The sequence below is a fragment of the Harpia harpyja genome, chromosome 5, assembly GCF_026419915.1.
Source record: "Harpia harpyja isolate bHarHar1 chromosome 5, bHarHar1 primary haplotype, whole genome shotgun sequence".
NCBI classification, from domain to species: domain Eukaryota; kingdom Metazoa; phylum Chordata; class Aves; order Accipitriformes; family Accipitridae; genus Harpia; species Harpia harpyja.
This window is the reverse complement of record NC_068944.1, coordinates 53,455,679-53,477,311: the sequence shown is the minus strand read 5'-3', so window position 1 is coordinate 53,477,311 and position 21,633 is coordinate 53,455,679. Positions and strand designations below refer to the sequence as shown.

The following is a 21,633-nucleotide window of genomic DNA, read 5'->3' as shown; positions in this document are numbered from 1 at the left end:
AACCAAACCCTAAGTGAGTTTAGGGCCACTCCTGCCTTTATAAAGTCAAAACTTTTTCTGGTGTCCCAGGAAGCAGATGAACAAGTGGTAATGAGATCATTTTATAAACCCCATCTCATTCCCTACGTTGGCAGGAAGAGCAGCACTATCAGCATTCAGAACAGACAAAGCATGGCAATGACTGAAGTAGCATTCATGGGTATCCTCATTAACTCTACAGTTCATTCAACCAATCTTTCTACCAGCTGGTGCTTAAAACTATCTATTGGGGTGCTAACTTATCTGCAGGACTGAACTGAATAGACTTGTAACCTCATCAGTACCAGACAAGCTGTACTGAATTGAATGGCAGGCTGGTCCTCATCTCAGGCAGAGTTTTAGAAGAACTGAGTTTATCCGTTTGTTACAGGTTTGTGTGGCGCGGGTTTTTTTTGGTAGCAGGGGAGGGGCCGCAGGCGTGGCTCCTGTGAGAAGCTGCTAGAAGCTTCCCTGGCTCCAAGTCGAACCCGCATCTGGCCCAGGCCGAGCCCATCAGCGACGGTGGTAGCGCCTCTGGGAGAACAGATTTAAGAAGGGGAACCGGCAGTGAGTAGGGGATTGGAATGTGAGAGGAACCCCTCTGCAGACACCGAGGTCAGTGAGGAAGGAGGGGAGGAGGTGCGCTGCAGGAGGGGATGCCCCTGCAGCCCGTGGTGAGACAGCAGGCTGTCCCCCCCAGCCCATGGAGGGGAGCGGGGGAGCAGAGGCCCCCAAAGATGGCCGGGACTCCATGGGAAAGCCCGCGCTGGAGCAGCCTGTGCCTGAAGATCGGCCCGCAGAAAGGACCCACGCCAGGGAAGTTCGCCGGGGGGAGGAGGTGGAGAGAGAACCGGGAGTGGGGTTGAGGTGGGAAGGAGGGAGGGCTGGGGGGAAGGTGTTCTCAGGTTTGGTTTTACTTCCTAATATCCTTGTTTTGTTTTGATTTGTAGTAAATTAAATTGATTTAGTTTCTTCCCCAAGTTGAGCCTGTCTTTTGCCCGTGACCGTAAGTGGTGAGTGATCCCTCCCTGTCCTTATCTTGACCCACGAGCCTGCCTTTACATTTTCTCCTCATCCCACCGTGGTGGGGGAGGGGGGTGGGAGTGAGCGAGCGGCTGCATGGCGCTGTTACCAGCTGGGCTGAAACCACAACACCATTTTAAAATTTCATCTTTAAAGCTAGTAAAGAATGCCCTCTGAGGCAGAGCTTCACTGCTTTTGCAATAACCTCTTCAGGTGTTACAGTCTTAAACATTTATATATAGTTAAATGGTATTTAATGATTGGCAGAAAAGCAGTACAGCTAGATACTAATATACTGGGAGGGATTAAGGCAGTTAAAGAACTGTATGGGGTAAGATTACAGGTGTATAAGAAACAGACAACCCAAAACTTAATTGATCACTTCTAAAATTCACGAGTCTTTGTCTACATGTCAATTACAATCAGAAAAAGATCAGCATTATAAGAAGATTTCTTTTTAAATTAATTATTTATGCATTCAAACATTCATTTTTTCTTACTGTTACTTACATGACCATTAGCAATGTCCAATAGATCTTTAACTCTACATCCTCTTACAGGTCCCACTTCATTGCAAATTGAATCTTCAATAACCAGAAAATTGGCTTTGTAAGATGTGAGTATCTTATAAATATCTTCTGCTGACCTCTTTGAATAGATCTGATAAATCTATAAATTAAGCAAACATGTTCATGCAATGCAAAAATCAGTGATAAATTAAATATTGGGGGGTAGGGGGGAAACTTATCTACAATAGCAAATTATATGTACACAGCAAGCTATAAAATGTTTGGGTTTGAAATCTCCAGAACAGGTGAGGTAATGGCCAGCTGAATGGGAAGTATTTGTCTCTGCTGATGGCAAGTTCTCATCTTATATATTTCAAGTGGCCTGAAAAGTCTTCAGAAATAATATTTTGATATTTGTTTCTGTCCAGAGTGAAGCATTGACAATCTACTTGATACTCCCTTCACTGTTTGCTGGACTCCTATGTCCTCCTTCCTTCTATTTGATTTTTTTTTTTTCTCATTACATTTGGGTAAACAGGAAGACAGTTCCTGTGAGATGCTTTCCAAGTCAAGTATCTTGCTAGAGATTTCTGTCTCCCTACTGTAATCCTGGAGTGTTCAAATACAGACTGAGAACTAACGTAAAATAGCAGTTTTGATTTCTTTGCTAGGTAGTCACTGGGCAAGTCTGTTCTGCTTTGTGACTTTCTCCCTGACAAAATATGCAGAATAAAAATTGCTCACAATCATTCAGAAATGGCAGCCTGCCTAAAACTCAATACGGCCACACTGCTCAGTAAGGAATCTTGTTTGTGAGCTTATTAGATATTGGTCTTATCTTGTAATCTTTCTTTACAAGACGTCATGCTCTTTTCTCACCTTAGACTGTAAACAATTTGGAGAAAAGGCAGTATTTTGAACGGCACTCACACGTAATGCGAGTGGCACCAAACAAATAATTTGCATTGCCAGGTGGCCTGGGCGGCACAGAAGAGCAATGCAAATGTGTGTGTTATAAGGAATGTTATAAGGCCATCTTCTTTCGAGCATTAATATTTACAGCACTCCCACACATCTTGATCAGGCTCTTCAGTCTTACATGGTGGAACAGTCTATAAATCACTGATAATACACACATATTTATGGAATTGGATACTCACATTTTCATTTCTTTTTAGAAGATCATCATCATTATATAAAGGCAAGCTTGACACCATCCATCCGGTACAAAGCTTAATCACACCCATTAACTGTGGGCTGCCTGCAAACACAGCAGCCACAGGAGCCTGTCGTCTGCAAAAGCAACATCAACATACACGTCTGAGTACAGGATGCATTTGTGAAATCAATGTTTTTAATTTTGTACACTGTGTGAATCTTTTAATGTGCTACGGTATGAATTGGAGTACATGACGATATCATTGGGGGTCTAATTACAATTGGTGTTAATGCTACAGTGGCAGTAGTTTCCTTGCCAGGAAAAGCTCAGACCTGCAGCAATATAGAGTTTGCAAGGAAGGCCTCCTGCTGGGGCAAGGGCTGATGGCCATTCTCCTCCCCTCCTTGCAATCCATGGAGCACCATTCAGAGGGGTCCTGGAATGGATCAAACTATTGCTTTTCTGAATGGTTGCCGACTTGTGACAAAACAAGCTTGGGAGGGAGGGTAGGTAGAAGGAGAAACAACATGATGTTATCTCGTAAGGGAAAGATTTGTGATTATTTTCATTTGATCTCCAGGACCATGTATTTCATCATCTACAAGTAAATAGTGTCATGATACAGAATAATGTCTACAGTAATTATATTTCTGGGTTTGGTTTAATCCTTTGACTATTCGTGTTCCTCCATTAGTGAAAGAAATCAGTCATTGTCACACTTTATTACAGACTTTGGGCAACTTTTCCTGCAGAAAAAATTCAAAATAAATTCATATTATCAGAGCGAAAATTTTAAGAAAATATACTGTAATAATGGCATTCAATTAAAATTCCAATATGGATATCTAAGTATATCCTTAAGAAAAAAAATCTTTGTTTTCATTAAAAATATGAACAGCTCCTACAAATAAGGGTAGTCAAATTGCTCTTAGCTGAGTGAATCTCAATGCAATTCACCATGATTAATTATGTACTTGAAGTGTAATATGTGCAGACTAATGTAAAAGCCATTAGGTACTTGGCATTGTTCCACTTGCTGCCTTGAAGAGCTACAGCAGTGACAAACAACATACATTACTATTAACAGAAAGAAGAAATTGGCTGGAACACCATAATTACCAGCCTTGCCTTTTCCGAAGATGAACAGGTTGACATTAAAGACTACATAAATACATAAAATAATATTCTAAAAAAAATACAGTTAAAGCTAAGTAAGTTATCTGAACACAGGGGAATCTACTTTTCAGAGAAGTGCAGTTCCTAATGACATAGTTCAAAGTTAGATTGATTGAGGCCAGAATCCAGTTCTGAAACTTTTGGTGAGAAGAAAAATATATCTGTGAAAATAACTTGACTCGGTATTAGCTATGTATATGGCTCAGTATGAACTACATAATATAGCTCGGTATTTGCTATGCCCTGCCTAGCCAGACAGATGAGAACCCTTCCAGCCTTCTTGTCAAAGGGAAGTTTGAATCATACACGTTACACTGCATGTATCTTGACTGACGTCTCTAAATCCTCACATTCAGGCATTTCATTTTACTGGCTCCTGCACACAAAAATTTCAGTGTTTCTGTCCCCCATTGGCATTACAATCAACATGAATCCTCTAATCTACTGAAAAGTTAGCGTGCAAAGAACCAAGTACTAAGATGTCCACCTTTATTTGGAAATTAGGCCTAGTAATGATACTAAACATGATTTGCTTGCATGTTTCAGGATCTTCTCTTGTAATCAATGATAAATTCCTGCTTCCTTCCATGGGAGTAATACCAAACATAAAATACACATTTCTCCTCCCATACATCACGGAATGACTTAGCAAGGGAAAACTCAGATTAATAGAGGTAGCTCCACAAAATGCTGAGATAAAAATACTCTGACATAAAGCAGTAAAATAGAAATGTAGGACTTCATACTTACTTTATCCATGTCATAAGTTCTACTGTATCAGGATCATAGAATTCTTGTAGTTCTGAAAGCTCTGTCATTATCCTAGGGAAAAACTGATGGAAACATATTTTTGGTTACTTACAGTTAAAAAAAAAAAAATCTATAGAGCATCTCATTACATTAAGGCCTTAAGTAACACAACAGAAATGGATTTCATCTGAGTTTTCCCTCCTGATCGCTATTTTTTGAGTATTTTGCAAAACACAGTTTATACTTACCTGACAACAGCAGACCTTCTCCCAAATAAGTATGTTAAACACAAGTTCTCATCTCTATTTTATTAGAATACTTATAATAAAAAAAATTTGAAAAGCCCCATGCACCAACAACATTCATCAACTTTAACTGGCCTTAAATGCATCAAAACCATAGTTCAGGTTTTCATGTGCAAATGCATATAAATAAGGGCACTGAACCAAGAAGTTGATAAATCTCTCATGGTAAACCTGCTTGAGCAGGAGGGGTTGGACTGTTGTGACTTGATGTAAAGGTGCTATGCAAGCGGGACAGGAGAGAAGAAATTTCCTAGAAGAGTATTAATGTGGGTAATCTGCCTCTGACTTTTACCTCAATCACTGCAGTGAAGGAAAGTACACTATATTGTATGAAGTAGGATATCTCAGTTTATGCTCTTGAAAAACATTCTGGGAAAAGGAGGGATTCTGGAAGTTAGACAGAGGAAGACCAGCCCAGGTTGCAAGCCTGTACCATGGCTTCCCTATCCTGTCAGGTTTGAGGAGTGAAGGAACAACAGGTCCTTTATTAAGATGGGAGATTTTGTCAGTCCTTGAGCCATTTTGAGTGTTTATCTGAAGAAGGGATGGCTAGAAGCCGGCCAGCCTTGAGGGGCTGCAGCATATTCATGCTGTTGTAAATGCTAAGTGAAAGCTACTGGATGCCAGCACTTTTTGAAAAGGCTAAAGTTTACAGCTTATGCCAGACTAAAGGGACAACTTACTTTGGGACACCCATAGTGGACAGACAGTTGGAAGTGGGAGCCTGCTTTTACCTGAGGAGTTTCCACCCCCATTACCTGGACAATTCAGCTGGCAAGTGATAGCAGTCTACAACCAGACATCAGGGTAGCACAAGAACAGTGCCATATGTTCGCATCAGGGCTGAAAGCTGTAGCAGTGGTGTTATACATATACCTGAACTGTCCCCAGAACAATAGCCAGACAGAAAGAGGAACAGCTACTGCCACCCCAATGAGAACCAGCTTCACTTACCAATCAGAGCGCTTAGAAAAATCTAGTTAGATGAAGGACCATGCCAGACTGAGTCAGAAGGCAGCCAAGCAGAAAGATGCTGAGCTGTACATTCAGCCATTTATAGCCACGGTAACAGATCAAGAGCCTCAAGGCATTTGCACTGTCCCGTTACTATTAATCAAAGTTTCCAAGCTCAGGGATGAGTTATAAACCTGGAGAGCAAACTGTTCACCACTGCTTAAAAACAAAAACTGGACCTGCAATGGATGAAGCCCTCTGGAGTCCAAACCCCCACACTGCTTTTATTAAAAAATAATCTGAAAAAGAATTATTTGGTCAACTAAACTAGTTTCCTCTATTGTAATAGATTTCATAACTTTTGAGCAACTGTAGCTTTTTTCAGGAGAATATCTATTGCTCTGGCAGAAATGTGTAAAGAGTCAGATTACATTGCAGCCAAAATTTCTATTATAAGACAGATGTTACAAAATCTGTTAAAATACTGTTTGTCAAGACTGGCTTTTATATTTGAATTCTTATAAAACCATTCAAACTAACTATTTTGAAGCTATGTCAGTATAGCAGAGGGTTACACTTTAAGGGATATATCCCATATTTTTTGCACTTACAGAAGTTTAAAAAATAATTTCCAAACACTCTTACCCCTAGTCTGTCTGTGACTTGCAATAAAGAACTAAGTATTCATTTCAAACATGGAAACATCTGTAGCTTTTCTCCCCTGTACTGTAGTATATACATACTCTATACAGTGCTCTGCACAAAGGATTTAACTCTATTATAATTTGATAGGAGCTTTTCAAACAGATTATTTGCGTATGGCCTCCCATAATTTTACTTCCATCTAACCTCTCTCCCTCTCACTAAAACCAAGATTGGGGCAACACAGTTTTCAGTATCCTGAGTCTTTATTTGGCAGTATTTTCTTTGTTGAGTCAGTTTATATATCCAAAGCATAACAGCTGAATATCAAAAAGTCTTCATTTAAATTTAAACACTTCTTAATTACAGTAAGTGATCGTTAACAAATTAAATTGTCAAATACCTCATACTGAAAAATGTAAACAGTTTTGTTTAAAAAAAAAGCCAAAACAAAACATATTTTCAGCGGCTGACAGCTTTTATTTCATCATATATATTTTACCAAGTATATTGCATTATATTTGCTCATCATTTTGACTCATATTATGCCTACATACAAAACAAAAATCTACAAAAGGTACTTTTCTTACCTCTTTCCACAAGCTGAATCCAATTATTGTCGGAACTGCCATACTCAGAATAAGAGCCTAGAAAATACACATTAGAAGAAATGGATTATGCATTGTTCTCCATTCTCCAACCTCGGACTATCTGTTGATTCTGCTCATATAGTAGGCTACCTTTATACCTGAAACCTTAGAGTGACAGTAGGTGACACTTTGTGGTTTTCTACCAGGCAAAAAACTCTCTGCAAACAAGAATCTGCCTAATTTAGCATGGAAGAACTTACTTGACCCACGATAACTTTACCATCAATATTAGGGATGGTTAATTACTACTCAAATAACAATGATGCAACATGCACATGATGTATGGAACAGAAGAAAAGTAAACACCTCACATACAAACGCAATGAGATAATCTGAGAAAAGAAAAAAAGTATGAAATAAGCATTTCAAACCTCTGATCTCGTTGATGCTTTTGTTCAGATTAACAATATTGATATGCAAAACCCAGAAACCCATTCTTCAGCACACCATTATTCTAGCTGATATAATTTTTGCTTTGCAAAAAGGAGAAAATAACTCACAAGGTACAGGAAACATTTGGTAAGGAATGCACACAAGGCATTCTCTTGATAATAATCTATTAACACATCTACTGTGTTAATAGTAAAAGAGCAGGTCTATATAGCAGAAAGCATGACGTATATAAAAGAATGTGTTTAGTATGTACGTGAACATATTGTTACTCCTTGACTGGAAGAACACTGTCAATGTTTCTGATGTAACAGTGCATGGCATTTTCACAAGCGACATGGTGAATCTCTGTTTAAGTATAAAATATTTATTCCTATAAGCCTCTCAAAATTAAGGTACGTAATATCCTATTCTTATTTTATTAATAACACAAATGCACAATGCTGCTAAAAATTGCACAAAGCAACTCTCAACATATTAAGAATAAAGTTAGGGTTGGAAGTGGGGAAGTTATCTGCACTGTAGCACAAGCTCGTCTTCAATCACAACACTTCTCTATAATGGCCACACATGAACAAATCTTATGCAAAGTAATTACACTTACCATTTCTTATGAAGCAGCTTTACTCTCAGCAATTAAATACACCTAACTACCACATTTTTAGCCTCATTTCCTAGTGAGACAAGTCTTATATCGATGCTTGCCTGCATGCCTGTACTTTTTCTCCTGTGCTCCTCCTAAAAAGCGCATGACCTTCTTGGCCAATCTCAACTAAATATGACAGAGAGCTTGAGGTCTCAAAGATGTGTTAAAATAAATTAAACAGATGAGTCAAAGAGAGAGAGATGAAGACTTCATGCTTCTTAGGAGAAAAGGCTGTAGTGTGAACACAACTTCATCACCAGCTACCACAGAACATGTGAAAACGTGGTATTAAGAACAAAAGACACAGAAAAAGCAGACTATATGAGATCCACTGCTCACAAAACTACATGTTCTTTTAATGGGTTCCTCTATAGGTCTTGGGTAATTGTTGTTTGAAAAGTTATATGCTTGCTAGCTGTAATTCCCAAGACATCAGCAACAGCAACTCACCAGCAATATTGGGTGCACAGCTTTCAGTCGAAGCCACTTGAAAAGTGTCATCCAAAGTTCAGGAGAGCACACACCAAATGCAGCAAGCATGCAAACATAAGGCGTCCATAGATATTTCATTCTGAAAAACATTGCAATAACTTAGTAGGGACTCTGCGCATGCCTCTCTATTCAAGCTATTTATAAAAACATTCAGATTTTTTTCATATGTCAAACACAGTCTAGATGTTCAAGCAATGTGAGATCAAATTTGATGGCACTGATGGGTAAACCAAGAAAATCTCTAGCAGAAGAGGAGGCACCTAATTATCTGCTGCAAGATGTAGGAGCGAGATCCAAGGTAAAATGACAAAATCCTTCACAGAGTTCGGGGGGGGATGAAAGAAAGAGACTAGTAAAGTCACTTGGCTGTTGCAGTTTTCCAGCCAACCAAGGATAAAAAGCAGCTATTCAGCAAAGCTGTACAGACACTGTACTACAAGGGAGTTCCTGAAGAAAGGAAAGGAAAATATTTAATAAACTGGTATTGCTACCTCTTAAGGATAGACTAGTCAAGTTAAAACAATTACATGGTAACACAACAGTCTGCTCACTTTAAGAATTGGTGAATATTCAGATTTTAGGACAATGAGTGTAATACAAACACAAGTCTGCCACCGTCAAGCTGATTTAGCTGAGAGCAAAGATTAAAACAATAACGTCTTCCAAACATTAGCTTCCATAGCTTTAAGGACTGACACAATACTTTTGAAAATAGTTTTGCTACTGCTTTAACATGTCAAGCAAAGGTATACTTCATGCTAGCCTAGACAAGAAGACGGATAAGAAATCTTTCACGTCCCAATATTCCAGAACATACACTGTTCATGAAAACACTACACAAGATCTTGCTAGAATACAATATTAAAAGAATTACAGCACAGTTCTACACTTAAATACCATAAAGAAAGTGATTAAAATTTGCTTCAATTAATGTCTCAGATTTGGCTGCATTAAAGCTTGGAAAACATGTTAAAGAGACGAAGCACAATTCATCATATACCTGTATCCAATTTATAGTCAAAATGATCTTTGCTTTCTCCCCTACTAACTAGTACCACTATATGCCAAATACATTTCTGAAAAGGGGTGAATTTCAAAGGGGTGAATGGCGTATCATGTCCAGTTAGGAACTCTCTGTTGCTTTCAAAAGAGATACATCAAAATCAGACTTACCCTTCCAAACACATCGCTAGACAACCAAGTAAAATTGTGTGAATTACATGATAAACTATTTCTGGCCTCTCTCCAATTCGACCATCCTCAAGTTTAACTGTCTCTTTCAGTGGTTCACCACTGCAGTTGGAGAAAATGAGACATCACTTAATTCAGACATTACCTCAGGCAAAGGTGCCAATAAAAATACTCTTACGACTGTAAAGTCACCAGTACACTGAGATCATTCTGTGGCATATCATAAAATATTGTTGCACTGCTTATTTGGTTTTTGTACTTCATCAATGATCAGTACCTGCTGGCCCTTGTTTTAGACGGTAAGCTCTCTGGAGCAACGGCTATGAATTGATATAATAGGATCACTGCCTATGACCGTAAATCCTATTTTAAGGTAATTCAGCACCAAGAGACAGTCTAATTTAAGAGCATGCACACTCCACAATCATTTAGATGAAGCATGCTGTACATGCATTCTAACTAAGTTTCTTCATATCATTAACTTGGTGAAGAATTATGGAATCTGTGGGATGATAATTGTATATGGAATGTGTATACCATTTTATAACAAAATAAGATAACAAAACCAGTTTTTAGTCACATTATTATAAATACTAGTAATATATTATAAATAAAAATCAGAACCAAAAATCTTACAACAAATGTTTTTCTACAAATGAGATAACAAGGTACACAATAGATAACATTTTATTCTACCATGATATAATTTCAGGTTACAATTTTATAATAAGCTTCCTCACGACAAATGGGAAAATATTAACTGCTTCAAAATGAAAAAAAAAATTGAGGAGGGAGAAGGTTTATTTTAAGCTTTTATTTAAAAAGCTGTTGGCCATACTGGAGTCACTGCTCATTACAAAGTAGTAAATAGCTATTTCAACCACTAGCAAAAATTCAGAAGTTTGTTTCATTGTTTTGAATATACTATCACACATCCAACCTTACAAATATTTTCATTTATAGCAGTATAATCTTTATCTATTAGAAGTCTTGGTCCTTGAAAAAAATCTATTGATTTTTGCTGCAGACAGGTGAGAAATTTGCCTTAATACCTGAGCAGTTACACAACTCATCTTCTACCAGGAAGAGATAATTTCCTAGCCACCGAGTTTCCAAGACAAGTTACTCCAGGATCTACAGTGTTGCTATTCTTAGTCTGCAGACAGCTCCACTACCCTTTCTCAAGGGAACTGTGAATCACTGTGAAACTAAAAATAATTGAGTCAGTTTTACTTCAGCTCTGTTCTGAGCAGCAAAGGCTGATGGACCTTATCACAGTAAACAAGAGTTTAAAAAAAAAAACAAACAAAACCACCAAACAGTAAAGCATTAGAAATCTGAAATCCTCTCAACTCCACCCATCTCATCCTTCACAGTATGTAAACTTGGGAAAAAAACAAACAAACCAATCAAAAACAGAGAAACAAATTCGCTAGCAACAGTCAGATAACTTTGCTGTTGGAAGGGGAAAACAGACAAAACATCTTTCTCCCTTGCAGTGGGAAGAGACATAAACATATCACAAAACATTAGCCAAAGCTCTGCAGGAATTGCACCTATGGGGAAACAAACCAATGACAACTCCCTGTCCTGACTGGAGGGATGCTCAAGAAGCTCGTCACTAAAGGACTTTCTTCAGGAGCCTCTGCTGGGCCTTTCCACTGGTGCTCACACCCTGGCAAGCTACACAGTGCAACAAACTTTGGAGCAACAATGATGATGACCATTCACTTAGACATTCATGAACCTCTTATTTTTAACTTATTTTTCAGTATAAATAAGTTACTTACCAAATTCTCCTAAAAATGACCTGAGTTACAGAAAAAAGGCAGATAATTAATACTAAAATATAGAAAGGCAACACTGATGACTGTGTTAGTCGCAAAAAAAAGTCTTGGGAGGGTGCCTGAAGAGATTCTTGACAAAGAAGCCAATTCATTGTAAAATTCCTAGTGAGGCAAAAACATCCCATTAAAAACAATAGCAATACCCCACAGATTAGCAAAAAAACCCCTGCACACAACCAATCACAGTTTAACCTATTCATGTCATAGGAAACTATTTCAAATTCATCCTTGAAAAGTTATCTTTTTATCATTTGAAACCGCTTTGCAAGTACTCTTTAGAGTAACTGTCAAGAGCTTATCTTCAAAAAAGAACCAGTGATCTGAAGAGACCAGACTACAACTCTTTCATATCACAAAAACCCAACCTCCCATTTAACTCCATTATGGGGACCACAAAGCACTTCATTGTCACAGTGGATTAAGATTTTACAGATATTGATGCAAGAAGGTATGCTTGTCCTCATTCCAAACGGGGAGATGAAGAAGGGAAAGTGGTCATCTGAGATCACAAGCCCGAGGCACTGCCAAGAATAGAATCCTTAATGCTGAAATTTTAGTTCTGTAGCCGAACCCACTCAATCATTCTTCTTTCTCAATTAATGAGCAGAAAGATTATATACCCTGCCAAGAAGCACTATCGATGTGTATTGTCAACTGGAATTGGTGCAGCATGTGATGCTGTGAATGCATTCTTGTCTTATTTTGTTTTGCTTTCCTCCCTCTTTTCTTTTTCTTTTCCCCCAAGGGAAGACTAGACAACTGAACCACTTTCAATTGGACAGAATCAGTTTAAAGATTAACAGCTGGGCATGTCCAAACTGGCCTTAGAAGACAGATCTTGAAGCTCTTGTGCTGCAAACCGTAATTCCAACCCACAGTTACACAATTTCCTAGGCGTAGTTGCACCCAGTTTGTCTCAATCACTGGCTTCATTGCAGAGTTTGACAGCCTGGAAAGTAACATGTAGCAAGTCCCTGGGGGAAAAAACAATAAAATCCGTAATACCTGGTAGCTGAAGAAACTGAAATCCTGACCAGCAGCAGTCCTTTCTTTTCTTGCAAAACACTTACAAATGTGCATGTATGTGTGTTAAACACTGCATCTTAGTCAATGTCATTACATCTTGTCTTCCAAAAATTCCCCAACAATTTCAGTTATGTGTAATGTCATTTTGTGCTTCTTCCCCTGAAAGGCTGTGAAGTAGTTTTGTAAGAGAGATGCAGTTCCCCGGAGAGAGTCCCAATTCCTGCACAGAATTGCAAGTCTTGGCTTGGGTCCAGGAGGTGTCTCAGTCCTTACCAATACTCCATTTGAAGTTCTGCAGAAAATCTGTAGCCATGACGTCATCTTCTTGTAGACCAACATTCAACTCTTTACAGATGCAAACAGTTTTTCTTAGAATCATGACAATTCCCTCTGACTTTTAAGTTGTCCCTTGTCCGAATTTCTTCCAAAACATACAGGGTTTTCTTCTGGGGTGTTATTCCTACAAAACTAAAAATAAAACCCCACAACCCAACCCTGTTTTGAGATAGTACCATGAGTTCATGACTCTTTTCAGAGCCCTTTCTTTTCCAGGCTATAAAAGGTTAGTACCACCAGCTTCACCCTCTTATCTCTGCTTTCAAGTCTTATTAGAAACACTAGACAGGGCACAGAAAGTTTTTGCTCTTCAGCATCAAAAGAAAACAAAAATCTATGAAATGTTTTCACCCCAAGGCACGAAAAATATTGAGGTGCCTCAGAAACCTCAAAATCCTAAGTGAATTCTGTATAAGCATCTTTTTTTAATTCAATCTTAAAACCAGGCAACAAATAGAAACTGTTTCCCTAACTCCTCTATAAAATTCTCACAACCCACTGAAATTTTACACTCACAGCAGTTTCAGAAGTTCGGATATCTTAGAAGGTGTAAAGAGTTTAAAAACTTACTTAGTTGTGTTTAAGCCAAGTTTTACTTCAATGAACTTCAGCAAATGCTCATTTTCTTTATGAGGAACAAACATCTGAAAATTAAGTTAGCAGAGAAAAATCTTATGAAGTGCTGGAAGCAGCTTTCATGTGGTCACTTCATTCAGATTACAAACGGGAACAACCAACTATTCAAGATTAAGTTAAAACTAACAAATTGGATTAAGTGTGCCAATTAAGGTACTGGTATAGTATCGTAAATCTTCACTTAAACCTATCTATCTTTAGGGTTTCCTTGAGAATATCATTCCCTTCATTTCATTCACGTACCCCAACAGGAGGGCAAGTGAAAAGCTGTCAATCAGTTGTCAGAAGACTACCAAGCAGTGTAAAAAGGATCATGAAAAACATAGACTTACCCCCAAGCAAGCCAAAGAACATTGCATTTGGCTCCACTAAACAATAGGACTGCAGCCTAGCAAAAGTTATAAGCATTTGTAATCTTCACATAAATTGTTTGAGCAGCCAAAAGTTCTGTGTACTGTCTATGTAATTTAAGTCATATTTTTCAAGGTTAGGTTTTATTTTCCTGGAGATACAGCAAGACTAGCCAGTCTGAATGGCACAAGAAAATAATCAGATCTGAGCATTCTCTCAAACTTTTTAGGGTTCAGTAGCTTCTTTATTTTTAAGTCGACACTGTTAATTAACACAACCAGGGTGAGTTTGAGACATAGAGGAAAAGCACAATAAATTTTGCAAAAGACTAGAGCCAGCAAGAGGGAGTTGCTAACCAAAATACAAGACCAGGCTAAAATCCTATTGTGTAATCTCAACTCCTAGCTGACTCTGACACTAAGCAAAGGTCTCTGTTCCCATGTTCTAGTTGAAACTTAATTGAAAATTGACATCTACCCTGAGACTACTCATACCTATTCCTAGCTACTAGGTCTTCTCCATACACAAGAATATTGTTTTAATATTCAGATCAGTTTGTAGAGGCCATCCAAGTTATAACAAAGCCCACATTTATGAAATACCTCGTGTGATTTAAAGAGTTTTTCTATGCCATGCTTTAACCTCAAGCCAAAAGACCAAAACCCCAACAAAAACCAGCTGCTTGAGTTGTTAAAGACTTTTTATATAAATACAGAATGACTCAATTTTTAGTTCTCCAATTTGCTATGAATTAAGTGATGAACTCTCAGATCAGTAAGATTAAGCAACATTTCAAAAGATTTTTCCAAGATACGTCTGCAACTTTCCATTTACATTTTGACAAATAGAATCACTTTTTACAGAGGAATCTTACCTTTAGTAAGAAGTTTAGTGTCACTGTTATTGTAAGTACCAAATAAATGTACATTATTTTCAGCAATCTTGACATAAATGTACCTTTTTTCATATTCATCTGCAAAAATATTTTAAGAATGCCATATCATTTGGAGTTCAGTTTAAACAATAAAAACTACACTCAGAGTTAGAGGAGAGTCTAGTTACCTGAAGGCATTTAGAGAGCATTAAAGCTGCTACAAGACTCAGTAATGGTGACACTAGTAAGGCTGAATTTTCAAACTGCAAAAGGTACCCCAAGAAGAGAGAAAACAAGTAGATTTTGTATACTTCATGGACCTGTTGAAGAAACAAAATAAAACATAATAAAATAAAATTGCAGTTGATACACATCTTGCTTTTTAGAGAATTAGATAGCTCACTCCATTCCTCTGTTAATCAGGGGATTAATGGATCTCTATCCTCCAACTCATGAATCTAGCAGGGTACCGTTTGGCTCTGGAAAGTATTTCACATCAAATGATCCTGGTCAGCCCCACTAATTAATGCACAATTACTTCACAAGAATTCTGTAAAAATGCCAAAAGTAGTAGTATTTTACAAAGCCTCCCCGTTCAGTAACACCTCACTATGATGCAGCATGAAGAAGTAACCACAATGCAACCGTATGAACACACAATTTGTGTGAAAGAGCTGACTACTGTAAACATGCGCTTTCCTTGCCCTCACAATAAGTTGTTCATTTAACCTATCTCAGGAATACACAGACTGTTACTGATACTTTCTGTTATTTACTAATTGATAAGCAGATCTTTTAAACCCTGATACTTGATTTTTTAGACTTTTACCAAAACACTCATCTTCTCCCTTGTATTTTACGGACCCTGCTTTGAACTAAAATAGATCAAACATTTCCCACTGCTGAGGAACAGAAAAAAAAGCAATTGAAAGAAGAAGTGATGAATTAGAATTGCATGCAGTTTGAAACGGAAGTTACATCTAATAAAACTAGAAGGCACACATGTACAAAGTAGCATATATACCATTGCAATAGGCAGAGTAAAAATGCCTTATTGTTGCAACATTTCTAAGAATCATTTTGCAGAATAAATTCAAATACTTTCTTGTATTGAAGAATCAATTGGCCTTCAGCATCTCTCTAGCCTATTTACTGGCTAAATCAGTACAGGGTGGGCCATTCAGGGTGAATATGAGCCCTTTAACTGCACAGAGCCAACAGAGCAGTTTTTTGGTCAGCCCCACCCTACTGTGAATAGGGGAAAGAAAAGAAGAGGCAGCTAGGCCAAAAAGGATGCATGACTGAGTATCATTCATCACTCTTTCAGCTCTCCAAGGATGTTTCAGGTCTCAGCAGCTTTGTCTAGCTTCTGACCCTTTTGTTAGGAAAGCTGTCCCAAACACAGTAGTCCAAAAGACAGTGAGTTTAAACTCATTTTATTCTTCTGATGGACATGACATGCACTTCAGCTGGACCCAGGCTGCAAGACACTCAAGTCATCACTCAGTCTGCACCCTTTGGAGCTCCTGAGCATTATTTACGGCAGGCACCTCTGAGGCTGTATTTAAGTCCCCAATTATCAGTAGGTTGAAGAGTTCTAATACCTTCTGTGTCTGTGCCAGGGCAAAGCTGTCTAGCAGAAAAAGAGAAACAGCCTGGACAAACAGGAGATAATGACTGTATTCCCACATCATCATGAATGTATACGTTGAAGCACTCACCAAAAGGTAACAAAACTTCTAGAGAAAAAAAGAAAACCAAAAAAAAGCATTAATTTCATACTATGCATCTCTGTCACTAAGTAACTGAGAGGTCATTAAAATGGAAACTATGGAAATTAATTATTATTTTAGGAAATAATCAAAATACTGACTTCAGACATATTTAACATTCTCAGACGGAAGAAATTACTGAAACATTCAAAAACATTTAAAACCAATCAGAAGAAACATCTTTGACAGTGAGACAGGGAAAGGAAGTTACCACCATCTTCTCCAAGCAACAGGAAGAGCAACAAAATAGTTTACATAGTGAGAAAAATTCTGCATCAGTTTATTTTAAAAAGACAGCACACAGCTCATTACCACACTGTTCTCTCTGAACCCTCATGGGGGCATAACAGGGCAGGGCATGAGTTGCTTAGCAAAAACTGCACATGCCTAGGTGAAATCCAAGTGGCTGTTTTGAAAAGAACAAACAAAACATCTATTGTTTTCTGCCTAGTAGGGCAATAGTGAGAGAGGTAACTACTCTAGAGCACAGTTCTACCAGCAACTCTTTATTAAGAAATTAATTTTGCTTTACCTCAGCAGAACAATTTAGGGTTTTTTTTAAATAGCCTGTGAGAGCTGCTACTTGACATGCAAAATATGGCAAAGCCCAATTTTCCCTTGATGGTATGGAGTAATCAATTCTTGTTGTATCTGTCCTAGAATAAAGTACAGACAAACAAAATTATTAAAAGATTTATGGAACAAAAATATCAAGGAAAGCCTAAACGTCACTTCTAGTTATCAGTGTGGCCTTGCAAGCAAACTATTCCTGTGTTAGGTGTAAAGTAATACTGACACAATTTCGCTGCCGATACAGGTCACAAATTTAATATCAGCATGGAAGGTCCAATCTTTAGTCATTTATTCAGCAGGTCTCCTTATTAGGTGGCATTTACAGGACTGAAGCCAAAGACCATCTGCCTCCAGCCTTTTCTGGCCCACAACACTGTGCAAGCCGGACGCGTCACACACTACACGCATCATGCACTGCTTCTGCCAACCTGCACTGTGACAATGGAGCCTTCTTTGGCCACGAGCAGCGCTAAATGGTCTTATGTTATGACTGTAGGCAGGGGATCGCTGCTGTAAGAGCAGCTTTTCACATTACAATGAAAATCAGCTCACAGCTGAGAGAAAACATTCCTTTCAGTTCTCACACAATATGTTTTAAATAAGTGATTTAAGCGGTCAAGCACAACATACTTAGAATCCAAAGCAGTGCTCCCTCATAGCAGCAGCACCAGCAGATACTCTGTCTACAGGGAAAACTCTGCCCAGCAAAACAAGAGATTAAAGACAGATGGGGAGCATGCAGGGTCTTCTCATGGAATGACTTGACAGTATCTGCACAATTAGAGCTGTAGGAGAAAGTTTTAAAAAGTGCTAAAGTGACTTAGAAGCACAAGTCACACTTTCAAATGTGATCAAAGGCATCAGTTTCAGAGGTACATAGTCTTCTTTGTGTCTACTATGCTTTCAAAAAGAAGCCTCAAGCTCCTTAATCATTTAGATATTTGAAAGCGTCACCTTTCACTTTTACCTCTGAAGCCTCTTACAGAGGTGTATTTGGAGCTTTTTTAACTACTAGACCTTTCAATTTGTTAACATTGTTTAATCTTCTTTGCTGTTGAAAAAAATACAGCTTTATTCACCATTTTTCCTACTTTCTACTGTTTACACCAGCTTGATGAACAGTATTTTTAGCTACTAATCACGGATTTGGTCATGATGACTTCACACTCCTAAAAGACGCTTCCCAACAGTTCAACTTTAAAGGTATATCTCTAACATTTTTCTCCTCCATAAGTCTTTTCTTTCAAGTGCTCTCAAGCTCATAGAAAGTCCCAGAGCTACTTGGTGACAAACCAGGAACCCGAACACAAGTTCTCATTGCCCAAATGAGGCTCTCTATTACTGCAGTGTTTCATAAAGGGAAGGGACATTTTCTTGCAAGTGAAATGTTTTAAAATAAAAAAACTTGAGATCAGGATCCTCTAAGAAGATTCCACTTTGCACAAAAACCCACTACAAAATGCAGATTAAAAAAAAAAAAAAAGTCGAAGACTCTTTACAAGAAAAATCAAGGTCATTTCCTTCTAAGCAACAGAACAACCGTCACAACATTTAGAGCTGGCCACAGAGAACAATTCTGTTTTACAGCAGCTTTGGAAATTTGTTTTCATTCTTCACCAGCACAAAACCAAAACCTTCTGAGGAATGTTTTTGCAAAATGGAATTGCGTGAGAACACTCCTGTATTCACACACATACATAAAGTCAGTTCATCTAGCAGTGTGGATGATTTGGACAACAGGAGGCCTTTCCTTTAATAAAACCATCATGAGAATGAGTGCATCTCTGGGAAATGTTTTGTATTCAGCATAAGAGCTTGCTCTCAAAATGAGAACACAAAGTTTAATAGAAAGCATTTCAATCCGCTCTAATATTTTAAAATGCCTTATTGACAAACTAGATTGTAGAAAGATGTTTTTCTTACCTGTTAATAATGAACCATGCTACAGTCAGCATTCCTGCCAGCCAAGTCCCACTCATAACCCAACTGGTTACAAACAATGCAGTCACATAAATTCCCTGCAGTCCAAAAACTATACCAATGTAGAAATACACTGGTTCAATAACTTCCTGAAATTACAAATAAAAACGAAGAGACATAGCGGCAACTGAGCTGAAGCTGGAAATGATTACTATTTACTATTTGCATACCGCTAACAGTGTGCTAGGTGCTTTACAAACAGGTAAGAGACAGCCCCTATTCCAGAAAAGTATTGAGCATGCTTTTATTTTGGGCTCAGGGAGAACAAAGCAGTGTGAATTAAAAGCACACTTCAAGACTCAGCTTGCTAGTGCCATGATTTTTGTATTCGTTTTAGCATGAACATTGTTATGTGTCAGATTTAATAAATCTATACTGCAGTGAGATACAAAGTTCACAGGACTACTGGAAGAAGTTATGTAGGGGAGAAACTTGGAGAAGTAAAGATGTGGCAAAAATGGTTCCAAAATAAATAAATAATAAAAAAAAGAAAGGTAAATGAGAGAGGACACAAGTATGCAGCATAAGCAGAACAAAGCCTGAGCAGAGCAGAGAGAGACAAAAGGTTTATCTACAAAAGTGTTTTTCTCTTTTATCTATACGGGAATGCGTAGAGACAGGTACCACTATAACAGACTTCTGTACTCAGAAGGAGCTAACTTTCCTGTTTTTAATGGATAGCACAGATACTGTCCAAATTTCTAAGCAGTTTGTAGAAGTAAAGAATAACAGACAGAAAAGTTTAGTGCATATAAACCCCCAAAATCCTATGCCAGAGACTGAACATAATTGAGGAGAACCTGGATCTGGTGAGAGGCGTAGCTCAACTCATTCAGCAAAAATTGCATGTGTTTATTGTATACAGCATAGAAAGTCTCATACACACACACATACACAACCATAATGAAAGCACAGAAAGTAGGAGAAATGCACATACTTCGCTACCAGATGCTTGATATAAAACACTGGCAATCAACTCTGGGTACAAAGTCATTTGCTGGACTGCATTTATTGTCTTCAGTGATACTGTCTTATTGTTGTGTGTCAACTCATAAACACCTGTAGACAAAAAAAAAAAGTATCATTCTTGGAATCACTTACTATTGCTGTTCTTAAAAGAGGTGAAAGCGTACTCAAAAGCAGGGGGAAACAGACTTGACAATTAAAGCTACTGACTGATTCACCACTCCTAATTTTAAAGGAAGGAGAAATTTCTGTGCCAGATGCCACTCCACCGTACTAATTTAGTGACAAAGTTACTACCATTTTTTGATCTAGTCTTTAAATAGAAGGCCCAAAACTAACCAGCTGAAGCGCAGTCTTTTCAGTAACCTACTGATGCAGCCCTGGAACCAGCTACCTACAGATCACCTTCACAGGAGGTTAAGAAGTGATACAAATATCTAACAGGGACAAGCAGGATGTATTAAACCCATCTCCACAGAGAGGTCAGATATGATGGCCTCGTCACCCTTTTCAGCCCTGTGTTTCTGAGACTTCTGAGAATCACTCACTCAACACAATACACCTTTGTATGGGATCAAGACGAAATTGAAGCTGGCATACTTGAAGGATACATGATTCTGAGATATTATAATTAAAGACTTGTCATTACTTAGGACAATAGAGGGAAGAGGAAAAATAATCCAAATTAGAGGAGAGGGAAAAAAAAAAAAAAGGAACAAAACCCCCAACAACAATGCAACAGCCAAACAAGCTAACTGCTTCCATCTCTGAGCGTATCTTGGTGTGTGGTCTGCAGCTGGCTCTCTGCAGGCCAAACCAGGTCTTGCAGGACTTATAACTGGGGTCGGCACAGCTATTGATACACCTTTGAAAACTGTATGCCCCCATAATACCTAGTAGACACATGAGTCTACCTGTTTGCACAGGCAGCATGCCTGAACGAGGCAGTCCATCTATTCAGAGCAAGGGTAATCTCCCCAGAGATAATGAGGAACTGACTGTACCGAAGACCCATTATATATTGCTGATGTGCTACACATCAGCTGGGAAACTGTTTAACCAATAAAACTATACCTACAAAGTTTAACTGGCTTCAGATGAGGTTTCACAAGGGGACTGAACTAATTCAATGGCTGACCACTGAGAGATAGGGCTGTTCACTCCCTCTTCTGGAGTTCTCGCCTTTTCCCCATGCTAGCCCAGCTGCCCTTCTGAACTCACTAAACTAGCATTAAATTGTTCCATCTTCTTTTCATTGCTTTAGTTTTCTGCTGGTTTAGGGAGCTAGGGTGAGTGAGCTCTAGAGCCAGTGCAGGATAAAGATCAGGGGTGCAAAGGAAGGAGAGACCATGGCCACCCAGTTTGTT

At 38.4% G+C, this 21,633-nt stretch overlaps 1 protein-coding gene across 1 annotated transcript in view; it reads right to left on the bottom strand.

Annotated features, from left to right (window-relative positions):
- The window catches only part of DPY19L4 (dpy-19 like 4), a 37,614-nt gene that overhangs the window by 7,945 nt on the left and 8,036 nt on the right, over positions 1-21,633 (bottom strand). The window contains 14 exon segments of the mRNA XM_052787231.1: positions 1,552-1,710; positions 2,711-2,843; positions 4,636-4,718; positions 7,127-7,183; positions 8,673-8,793; positions 9,888-10,007; positions 11,696-11,854; positions 13,685-13,758; positions 14,976-15,074; positions 15,164-15,295; positions 16,580-16,714; positions 17,280-17,403; positions 19,244-19,389; positions 20,238-20,359. Of these exon segments, the coding sequence (XP_052643191.1) occupies positions 1,552-1,710; positions 2,711-2,843; positions 4,636-4,718; positions 7,127-7,183; positions 8,673-8,793; positions 9,888-10,007; positions 11,696-11,854; positions 13,685-13,758; positions 14,976-15,074; positions 15,164-15,295; positions 16,580-16,714; positions 17,280-17,403; positions 19,244-19,389; positions 20,238-20,359 (1,664 nt within the window).